Here is a 12090-nt window from a genome sequence, read left to right as displayed (position 1 = left end):
TAGAAACTCAAGTTGCAATACCCTAGCCGTACATTCTGAATTTCTGTCAGTTTGAGAAATACAGTATTGCCAATGTCAGCTTGTAAAACTGCACTATATTATAGTAATGCCTTTGCCATAACAGTATTTACCAATAATTATCCATGTTTTTAACACAGGTGGCATAAATCTTAATATACTATTACAGGACTGACACCACATGGTCCGAGAGCCCATCTTCAAGATATATATCACTTAGAGGTATCATGTCTATGCAATATAAGGTTGACTCTAAAGCTTGCTGAGAAAAACCTGCTTACGGAACAGATTAGATACTAAAGCAGCGCAAGGCATCTTGACACCTTTGGATACCCCGGTGTAGAAAATTGTATCCAGCGTCAAACAGATCTAAACTATAGTATAGTGCAGCTTTATGGTAGATCATTTTCCTGTAGGAAAATCGTGAGATTAACAGTTAGAACAGTTTAGTTCTGTAGGAATAAAGGGTGTCATCACTTACTGAACATTTTGTTGTTACGTTATCTAGTTGCTTTTCTTAACTGCGGTGCAATTCATCAGTAAATATCTAGCAGTTACCGTTTGATGAGTCATATGATCACTTTAGCATAACTGGAATGATAAATCCTTGATAAAGAGCTCATAAAACCTTGTTTCCAGTTTTTATTTCAAGTTTCCTTTTTAACTGAACTGTAGTTTCTATTTTCATTCTCTTGTTTTCTTACTTTCCTTATGCTTTCCTCTAGCAACCTACAGAGAGACAAGTATGGGAGTAAAACTTAACTTTGCCTATCAAATGTAAATTTTTTCAGCATGATTTTTAATGGGCACAATTAAAACATAACTAGCGGTCATGAAGTAGACTCAGCGGGCAAGTGGTTCACAATTTGCAAATGAAATGTTTCCACATTCAAAAAGTACTTGCATACTGCTTTTTGGGAAACAACATGAGGTCTGTAGCAAACCCTATTGGTAACAGAAGTTACACAATGCTGAAATAATTTGCTGTTTAAAACCGAAGCAGTGTCAAGCAGAAATGCTCAACAATTTACTTATATTTTTACATTCCCACGGTAATCTTGCTACAGGCTATGGAAAGATTTCAAATGAATTACCTGATTGTGGGCAACAAAATTTGCCTCATCAAACCAATTTGAATATATTCTAGCATTCTTAACTCTGCAGTATATCATAGAAAACTCATTTTGGATTATCAGATATATTTTGGTATCTGTTTAGCAGAAGAAAAGAGAATTAAAATTATAGAATTAAATCACTTTCATGAGGGAAATGAATCCCAGCATGTGGTCCATGTGTTGTCTACTTTTATAAATGCCATATGTTCTGTGCAGCTAAATCCATTGCAAGAAAAATCTTGGAACATATATGAAATTGCAAAACTACAAAGTTGTTTAATCAAAGCTTAAAGAGACCTTTCAAACAACCCTCATCACTGTTTAAATTAGTACACATGGAGAGGAGTTAACAATAACGCAAATAGAAAATGATTTGCAAATTACTCAGAATTTATTTGGAAATTATTACTCTATTTTTTAAAGTTGAAGACAAAAATCTTTTCATGAGAAAATGCAATTACTTTTTAATTGAAAACAATATTTTCCAGAGAAGATTGAATTTTCTAGGATAAGCTGCAGCTTTAACTATGAAAAAAAAACAACCAACCAAACAAGAAAATGTATAATCTCTTCCAAAACAACGTTTTTCTTATACTCCTCCAAGCCTTGCATATAATGCAGCAGCCTCACAGTGGTCAGTCTCATTTCAGTAAAGTCACTCCATTCTTTCTTTACTTCCAGACATATCTGTAGATAAAGTGATTTTCTAGGAATGCTCTAGCCATCTGACTTTCCATGGTTCAGACTGTTTAATTTCTTTCAAAGTTTTTTTTTTTTCCTTTTTCTTTTTCCTTTGCTTGGGAAGCACTGTGCTGTCATAGTTTACATGTCTTTGTGTCTGTAGGAAAACCTTTTCTTTATCGTGTTACCAAAAAAAAAAAGCCAAAACCAAAAACATAAAGACCTTAATCATCATAAGACTTCATTTTTTCCCCCCTTAAACTTCTTTTCATGTTTCCAGCAGACTTACCCAATCTGTCATTTCTCCAGCAGCTATGAGATATCAGCCATGGCTGATTTCCTCTTCCCATTCCACAACTAATATTTATTCTTTGGTTTAATTTCTGTGACCCATACTTAGAGAAATTCCTAACATTTCTGCATTTGACTTCCATGCCCATGGTAACTGTGGGCCTAACTCTTAATTAACTATTCTGGTTCATTCAGCGCTGTCACTGTGACTGATGCAGACTGCAGGCAAACTTTGACCTTTAGAAGCCTGGGGCCATTGTTGGCAGACAGAATATTAGTGCAAAAAAATTACATTAAGTGGGAAAAGAAAAGCTGTTATTGCTTAGTAATCTAATTTGCTGAACCCTTGCTCTGACTAAGTTGCTGAGAAGCTCAGTAATTCTTCATCATGTTACAATAAATCATTTTACTTTCTTTTATATATCAGCTACTCTTAGGCCAGATAGCCTGAGCAGACAGACATGATGTGAGTTGTCCAAAGTGAGTCATTCCACCTGCTGTCTATCGTGTTGTTGGATGGTGCTTGTGGGCCCTGGTCCCTGTAGTGTGAAAGATGGCTGTCCTTGTTTAACATAAATTCTTTGTATTTATCCATTTTTTTCATTCTTTTCTTTACTTCATCTCAAAAAAAAAAAAAGGAAAAAATGTTAGAAATGTTGTTAAAGTAGTTGCTTGCCAGTTATGTGGGTTTATGTTGTACATTTACCTTCAGTTATGTCTGTGATCTAATTCCTTTTTGATTTAGTGTCGTTTAGGACAAATTCTGTTAATTTTCTTTTTCTAAATCATGGTGGTGTACTTCAAAACATAGCTGTTTCCAAATGAATTGCTTTGCATTACATATGCAAGGGCATGGAGTGAACAGTTCCTTGTGGAAAAGTCACAGAATTGACACTAAATTAAGAAATTAAAATGCCACTATTCCCCACAGGAAATACACGTTACGATTTTTAAAAGGCATCTTTCCTATAAGGTGTGTAACTGTTTACATTTGGGAATGTTCAATAACCTAACTTTTCTCAAGTCTTACTTCCAAGTACAACTTTGTCCTGAACTACATTAAAGAATTTTGTTAAAAAAAAACCCAATTGAGTGATAAAAAGCACATCAGGCAATAACCAGAGCTATCCCTTTCCATTTCAGGACATTCACTGAACAATGCCAGGGATACAAGTGCCATGGATACTCTACCGCTAAATGGTAATTTCAACAACAGCTACTCATTGCGCAATGGAGACTATAACGACAGTGTGCAAGTTGTAGACTGTGGACTAAGCCTGAATGATACTGCGTTTGAGAAAATGATCATTTCAGAGTTAGTGCACAACAACCTGCGGGGCAGCAGCAAGAACCACAACCTGGAGCGCACGCTACCAGCCAAAGCTGTGATTGGCGGGAGCAGTAGCGAAGATGATGCCATCGTGGCAGATGCCTCATCTTTGATGCACAGTGACACCCCCGGGCTGGAGCTCCACCACAAAGAGCTTGAGGCCCCACTCATTCCCCAGCGGACTCACTCCCTTCTGTACCAGCCCCAGAAGAAAGTGAAGACCGAAGGAACCGACAGCTACGTCTCACAGCTGACAGCCGAGGCAGACGACCACCTCCAGTCCCCCAACAGAGACTCTCTTTACACGAGCATGCCCAATCTCAGAGACTCTCCGTATCCAGAGAGCAGCCCCGACGTTGAAGAAGATCTCTCTCCCTCCAGGAGGAGCGAAAATGAGGACATTTACTACAAGAGCATGCCAAACCTAGGAGCTGGCCATCAGCTTCAGATGTACTATCAAATCAGCAGGGGTAATAGCGACGGCTATATAATTCCCATTAACAAGGAAGGATGTATTCCAGAAGGGGATGTTAGAGAAGGACAAATGCAACTAGTGACAAGCCTTTAATAGTGTAGCAAAGAAATATTAAAGGCCACGTACAAGTATTAAAAAGACTTAATTGGCCCCAAGCAGGCTCCCTCATATCTGCTTGAAGAGACAATTCTGTTGACCCTGTGGTTCTCCGGTAACGGGGATGACTGGACCTCGCAGTTCTGTGAATTTTTATAAAACAAAAACTTTGTATATACACAGAGTATACTAAAATGAATTATTTGTTACAAAGAAAAGAAATACCAACAAGGTATTTTAAGATATCTTCTGCTGCTGAATTTAACAAAATTGTGAAAAAAAAAAAAGAGAAATAAACACTTTCCAGCCATTTTACTGCAGCAGTTTGTGAACTAAATTTGTAAATATGGCTGCACCATTTTTTTTTTCTAGGCCTACATTGTATTATATACAAGGCGTAGGCTCTAAAATCCTGTGGGACAAATTTACTGTACCTTACTATTCCTGACAAGACTTGCAAAAGCAGGAGAGATATTCTGCATCAGTTTGCAGTTCACTGCAGATCTTTTCCACTAGGGCAAAGATTGAATACTTGTCTAACCACTAGCAATCAAGCCACAGGCCTTATTTCATATATTTCCTCAACTGTACAATGAACCGTTCTCATGAAAAAATGGCTAAAGAAATTATATTTTGTTCTATTGCTAGGGTAAAATAAATACATTTGTGTCCAACTGAAATATAATTGTCATGAAAAAATAATTTTAAAGAGTTTGAAGAAAATATTGTGAAAAGCTCTTGGTTGCACATATGTTATAAGCTGTTTTTCTTACACTCTGTTCATAGTACGGTAGTATGTTTAAAATGCAAGTTCTACCCGTTTTCACTTATTTTTCACTGTAAACAGTGTTCTGCTTTGACAAGTTAGTTTTTATTCTTACGTTTTGAATTTTTATTGCCAAAAACCATAATTTGGGGAGAAAATTGTTTTAGAAGCCAATTATGCCAAGCCTTGCACAAATTTGGTATAGCTAACAAAGATTGTAACTCAGTTCCCTGTTCATTCTTTAATCAGGGTTGGGTGGTAAGGGGTAAAGGGGACACTGGACACTTCTCACAAGCTTTCTCGTGAATAAAAGGTGCCTGTCCTTTAAAAAAAATAAATAAAACGTAACTATTACTCTTCCATATTCCTTCTGCCTATATTTAGTAATTAATTTATTTTATGATAAAAATCTAATGAAATGTAAATTGTTTCAACAAAATTCTGCTTTTTTCATCCCTTTGTGTAAACCTGTTAATAATGAGCCCATCACTAATATCCAGTGTAAAGTTTAACACCTGTTTGACAGTAAATAAATGTGAATTTTTTTCCAAATAGGTAAAATGTGCATTATTATGTACGAAGCATAATTGGCATCAGCAGTCCTTCGACCCAGCTGTATCCTGCTTAGAATGGCTTCTTTGCATTTCATGAATACAATAGAAGCTTCCTATATAGCTCTACAGAAAAAAAGGTCATCTTTGCTATTCGTTGCTCTAGTCACAATTGAGTAGGATCAAACTCAGACATAGCAGGGTCATTAGGAAAATGTACTGTAATTTTGTATATTTACATAACTTTTAAGTAGGCATCTCTACTGAAATTAAAAATAAGGTGGTAAACACCACTATCATATTCTCCGCAACAGTAATTAGCGGTTAATTATTAGTGATGAAGATACATTGTTGCAGTGGGGAAAACATGAATAAGCAGCATTGGATAGCGCTCCGAGTGCTATCCAAATAATTAATCCATCACGGCACTGTTTTGAGTTAGATAAATAAGCGTGACTGTCCCCATTTTTATCAGACTAGAGAACTGCACAAGGCAGCTGATGCCCAAGATGTTACCCTACAAATCAGTGGCAAAATTAGAAGTCTGAAGTCTGTTGTCTTGATTCCCAAGGCTCTTTTGTCCGTCTCAACCAGGGCCTCTCAAAAGTAACGCCAAGGACTTCAGTTGTCACGACTTCCAAACTTGTGTTCTTCCAAATAACTGTAAAATTAATGCCCTGTCATCACAGATGCCGCAGTTTCATGTGTGGCCCCTGTGTTCATATGTATGAGAACAGGAAAATTTCGTTTGAAAGCCGTATCAATTCTGTTACCTTCTGATGCATTGGAATACATAAAGTCCCTTTGGAAAATAAATCGATGCATTTTGAAAAAGTTTGGATTTCTGAAGAATATTTTGGGCGAGCCTTCCTGCTATTGAGGCAATTCAAACTCTGTAAAAAAAAAAAAAAAAAAATCCAGGTTGAGATGGAACCGTGGGGTTCAGGTAACCTCAATGTATCTGTAATCAGGACTGTGACACCATAGCAATTGTTGTTGAAGAAAAAGGCATCTTCACCATCGACCCTACTGTTAACTCTTGCCAGTATGTTCCTTATCACTTAAAAGTTATGTTTACAGTAGAGTCACTGGAACATTTAAAATTTAATCAGAAAATGTTTACTTCAGTGTAGTAGACACGCTTTAAAAATCTGAAGTCTCGATGAAATAAGAATTTGTTCTGATTCAGGGTATACAGCAGACTCTTTGGAGCAAAAATGATTCCCTTGGTCTGTCTGGCAACTTAAAAGCATACTTGCTGCCTTCTACCTAGGAAATCATGTCTTAGGGATTTAAAAATTGTGGTGCTCAAGTAATTACAGTACACATGACCTAATAACATCACCAACTTTCAGCAGAATCTTCAACCCTAGTTCAAGCAAGTACTCCTTTGTGTCTAACTAAAGGTGGCAAAACTACATGCTGGAAGAAGGTTTGTAGCATTGTGATCTTAAATATATATTCAATTGCAAATGTAACAAGTATTCATAAAACAAGAAAATGTAGCTGATGAACCTAAGATGAACCAGCTGAACCTAAGTATCATAAGGGAATTCTTTTGTTAGCTTCTTTGTAATGTAGATGTTGCTTTTTAGTGAGCCTGTTTTTTTTAATGTTATGCTAGTGAGTGTCCTGTGTTTAGCTAGCAGCTAGCAGGCGATACCTTGCCAAATTTCTGTTGGTGTAACTTCTCAGTGTAGTAGGTTACAATATAATTATATAGCCGACAGCTTATTGTAATTTCTTTATGTTCTCTCTCACGTTCCTGCCATCTTGTCTTGGGATCAGAAGGACAGAAGAATTCAGAGGAAGAGTTCGAGAATAGCGAAATAATGACAGCAGAATTAATGGAAACAAGTGTTTCTTCAGGGTCATCAGTTAACCAGTTCCTATGATGGTGCCAAGGATATGCTGCTATTTTAGGCACCGTCTTTCAGAAGAGCTGTAATTTTCTTATGGCTAGTAATCTCCTGTTAGTATCAGTGTTAACCCTACTGGCTCAGTTCAATTCTTCCTTGTAACTTCAGTCCAGTTATATTAATTCCTACAAAAGATTAAATGGGATGTGCATTTAGTGAACTGTTGTATAATGGTGCTATGCATTGTTTAATATAAACTACATCTCAATTCTACATAAGTGAACCATAACATGAAGAAATGCAACACTGGTAATACCTTTATAGTTAAAATTAACCTTTATCTGTGAATTCTACAATACACCTTTGCTTCTTTTAAATTGGAAATGAAGTTACTAATAAAGTTTACATATATTCACTTATGTAGGCAATAAAAGGTGTTTCAAATTGACATAAGTTATGGATAAAATATGTGTCATATTTTATGTCCTAATTTTTAAGGAAATTTTTTTTCTGAACTACTCAGACATTAAGAGAACAAGAAAAAAAAAGTAAACAGTCCCTGTGTACTGTTGTTACCCCACTTTGCCTCAAAACTAACAAAACTTGTCTTCTAGACTTGATTATATGACTACATATGCTAGTGTAAAGTTTTATCCCTGAATAAAATTATTTTTTAAATCAAAAGAAGCTACAGGTAAACAATTATATGTATATATATACATATACACACACACACACGAACATTGTCGCTGGGGTTTTAACTCACTAATTCTAGGGGGCGATGGAGCACGACAAGTGATGGGACTCAGCAGCAATTCTTCAGTTCCACCTCAGCTGTAGCCCTGCAAAGACCCTTATGCCAGGGAGGTCGCAGTAAAGCACACCTTAGATTTTTTCTTAAATAGATGGTGACAGTCATCCTCCACATTTATGAAGAGCATCGCTACCATTTCAGTAAGCAAGGGTCTTGCTGTTTGGCTGCACGATGAGATAAGGACCCTGAATTTATGGATGCCACTGGCATGCTGGGTCTGTACTCTGCAACTACACCACAGGTTGGAATCCAGCTTTGCATTGAGAGTTTGGGGGTAAAAATTAGCACTCCCACAGCCCTGGAAGCAAGAGATCTGTGCCTCTCATTTATATAAACACTTGTAAATCAGTAGGAATTCAAATTAATGGGTCCAGCTCAATTATCCAGCTCCAACAAAATCTGGAGTAAAGGGTCATTAGGACCCTGTCTATTTCAACAGAGCGTTTGGGATTTTTTCAGTAAAATCCTTCATGTGGTTTTTAGAACGACAACTTCCAAATCCTTTTATTCATGCAGGATAAATTCTCAATGGTATTTCATTAATTCATGCCTAAGAGCATTAATATCTCTTCTTACTGTATTATGTCATCATTAATCTCAACCGCTCCCCATCAAAGTTCCTGGCATGTGAAACGGCTCACACCATGGTGCAGCCTGAGTGGTTATAATGCTACTGAAAAATCCTACACGCCTCAACTCAGCAGCAAGGAGATTGTAAAGGACCTTTCCGTATAATGCACCAGCTGCTGGAGTCATCAGCCCAGGATCCCAGACAGGGGAAGTCACAGTTGCAGAAATAACATTCAGAATAGGTAGTTTTGTTAAGAATATTCTTCTACGGCAAAGTTTACATAATTCTTAACCATTTCTTCCTTGGGTGCGCACCTCCTTCTGTGTGTTGGAGTAGGAGCCCAATGTAGACACAATGGAGACCGCGCTGCCAACCAGTTCAAAGTTTTAGAGAGAGCGAAGCTGGGCACAAAACCAGCTACACACATTAAAAGGGCTGATTCACAAATAGGAAGCAGCAGGTTAGTATCTGTTCAGGCTTTTCTAACGGAGAAGCAGGAGCTCAGCATAAGCAGCAGTGAATAGCTATCATCTGGAATAACTGTCCCAGTCCCCTTGTAGCATAAGAATTGCTTTGAAAATGGCTTAATGCTGCTGAACTTTCAGCCTCCATGATTGCTTAAGAGAATGAGTCCCAAAGGTTAACGAGGTTTTCATGAAAATAATTCATTTTCATTCACTTTAAATATACCACTTTGCTTCTTTTTTGCTTTAGCACAATAAATAGAAACTTCTTAGCTTGTATTCTTCATACCACTCATTGTTTTAACTACTCCCCTCCGTCTCCTATTACTTGACTCCTTTCTAAACAAATCCTTGTTTTCAGCCTCCTCCATTTCTCTAATCATTTAGTTGCCAGTCCCCAGAATTACTTTTTGTCAGTATGCTTTCAAATTATGGGTGAATTGTTATTGTTGATTTATGGATGGAATTGTATTTTCTGTTCTGGGTTTTTTTTGTGGTTTTTTTTTTTTTTTTTCCTGCCATAGTCTCACAACATCTTTTGTTTTCATAGTATCCCTTCAAAACACAATTTTTTTCAACTACGCTGATCATAGCAAGTAATGACCTAAATAGTTATGGTTAATTTAGAACCCTGCGAAGCCTACAAATACTTGCAATTATTCCCCTGAACGTGTGCCCAACCCTGTATTTGTCAGCATTGCATTTCATCTGCATCACACTGCCCATTTATTCCCTTTATTAACCCAGGTCATTCACAATCTTCCCTAGTCCTGATTAACTGAAATAATTCTCCGTTAACAGCAAAGAGTGCCACCTCTCAGATAGCATGTTCATCCCCTTTCAGCTAGCACCAGTGTGAACACAGCGTGTTGGGGCACTACACCATTAGCCTTTTGCCATGACAAAAAAATTGACCATTTAATCCTGCTCTACCTCTTAGCGTCCAATGCACAACTACTTTAGCTCTCACTTCCTCAATACTGCTTTGCTGTAACGACTTCTTGGTAGGGACATTTTTACAAGGATTTTTTTTTTTTTTAAATCCAAATAAATTACATCAGCCATTCCCTCTACTCTCAGCAGCTGTACAATTGACTTAATTTTAGTATGTTAGAGAGGCACAATTCCCTTGCTCTAAGCATTTACATCTCTTTCAGCAATGTTTCCTCTGTTCTATGTGCTTAAATGTGGAGCTGCTAGATGTCAGGCCCAAAAAGCACTTAACTGTTCAAAGGGAAACGTAGGTGGTATTTAGGCACCCAAGGTACATCATCCACAGGTGAAACGGGCCTCACTTCAGGGGCAGAAGTAATTCTAGCCTTGTAGAAAAACACATATTTGTCACTAAAGACATTTTGTCATCCCAAGGTCTACCACTGCGTGTGTGCAGCCATGTCGTCGCAGCGGAGGGGAGCCAGGGCAAGCCAGGCACCACCAGCAGTGTCACGGCCTTGTCCTGTGTGCCAGCGCAGCCTCCGAATGCCACATCCCAGAAATTAGCTTACAAAGGGGCCCCTTCCCTCCCCCTGCTGAAGCCACTGTCCTGACAATAATTACAATTTGCTTGGAGATAAGAGATAAGCGCTGTAAGTCTGTGTAACTTCGCGGTGTGAATGCCGCCACCAAAGCTCTGCACCACCCTCTGATCTGCCCGCACTTCAGCTGGCTCATTGCAGCCAGAGCGGCGTTCCCGAATCTTGCCAAATCCCCGCGAGCCCGTGTGTGTCCCTTTGCTATGGAAAATCGGCTGTAAAATTTGTCCCAGCTCTTTGTTTTCACCACATGGCAGCTGAAGGCTCTCCCCGCACCAGGTTTACTGTTTGTGTTGCAAAAGGATTGCAGATCCTGCCTGTGCAGAGCCAAAAACTCCACGGGTTTTGACATGACGTACATCACACGTGAGGGGCTGTGTGAAGTGGCTGAAAGATCATGTAGCGCCATGTTCACAGTACCGGCCATGCCACGTGGCCTGCAGGGTAGCGTGTAGATGCTCTCCGGTGAGCACCACAACACTGAGGTGAGCACCACAACACTGAGGTGCGCTCAGGACCCTCCATTTCCCTGAGAGAGTTGTCAGGCATCGGAACAGGCTGTCCAGGGAAGTGGTGGAGTCACCATACCTGGAGATATTTAAAGGACGCGTAGATGCAGTGCTGAGGGACATGGCTTAGTGGTAACTCGGCAGTGCTAGGTTAACGGTTGGACTCGATGATCTGAAAGATCTTTTCCAACCAAAACAATTCTATTTCCCGCACACAGCTTCTAGCTAAGAAACTCAGAGAGTGACCACTGGGCTGGCCAGAGTAGCTAGCCCGCAGCGTGCCACCGAAGACCTGCTCACAGCAGCCTGGTTCTTTCGCTATCTGTGCCGAGTTACAGTCATGCTACTGCTGCAAATGTTGACCTGGGCACTCAGCTCTCTGTTTCGCTCAGGCAGGAGTAGCTCCATGTGAAGCTACTGCTAAAAACCTTCCTGAGGAGAGCATCAACTGCAGCTGAAATGGCTGGTGACACGGTTGTCTCCATGACAAAGCACAAACACATGCAAGTTTATATGAAACAGTGAAGGTTTCCAAGCACATTAGAGGCTGCTGGAAGAGCCAGAGCCTGGACTTTTTTTCAAAAGCTGGAGTGGGGAAAGGAATACAGACAGATGGAGAAGAAAATAAAAGGATAATAGGAATCAAATTAGGTACAGAATTAATTTTGCCTTTTCTCATTTCGCTCCTTTCCAGCACCACTAGCTGCTGCCCCTTCAAGGCAAGAGAGAAAAATCTTACTAGTATACATACGTCTGGGTAATTTGACAAAATACTTCAGTTTAGTGAAGCATTTCTACTCTTCAAACTTGTTAATTCGTGTTTATGACCTAGCATTGCCAGATGACAATATGCTTACAGAAAGCACTCTAGAAATTTATCATTACAAGCATGTCTTGAAATTTTCAAAGCACACTTTCAAAACCGAATTTAACCCAAAAAACTTATTTCAATGGACCAAAACTGCCACTCGCAAAACCACTGAAAATGAAGAAAACAGTCAGTACCCCTAGTGAAAGA

General features: G+C 38.9%; 1 protein-coding gene across 26 annotated transcripts in view; it reads left to right on the top strand.

Moving 5' to 3' along the window:
• ADGRL2 (adhesion G protein-coupled receptor L2) overlaps positions 1 to 5324 on the top strand; it is a 392373-nt gene extending 387049 nt beyond the window's left edge. For 20 of the 26 annotated variants that reach the window (XM_074598825.1, XM_074598822.1, XM_074598823.1 and 17 more), the window contains one exon: positions 3249 to 5324. In XM_074598825.1, the coding sequence (XP_074454926.1) occupies positions 3249 to 4003 (755 nt within the window). In that variant the 3' untranslated portion in view covers positions 4004 to 5324. Of the gene's footprint in view, positions 1 to 158; positions 241 to 2532; positions 2586 to 3248 lie in introns of all 26 variants that reach the window. The other 6 variants (XM_074598833.1, XM_074598831.1, XM_074598830.1 and 3 more) reach the window with 3 other exon arrangements.
• The last annotated feature ends 6766 nt before the right edge of the window (positions 5325 to 12090 follow it).

The sequence above is a fragment of the Larus michahellis genome, chromosome 8 (genome assembly GCF_964199755.1).
Source record: "Larus michahellis chromosome 8, bLarMic1.1, whole genome shotgun sequence".
NCBI classification, from domain to species: domain Eukaryota; kingdom Metazoa; phylum Chordata; class Aves; order Charadriiformes; family Laridae; genus Larus; species Larus michahellis.
This window is presented reverse-complemented; position numbering and strand designations above follow the sequence as displayed.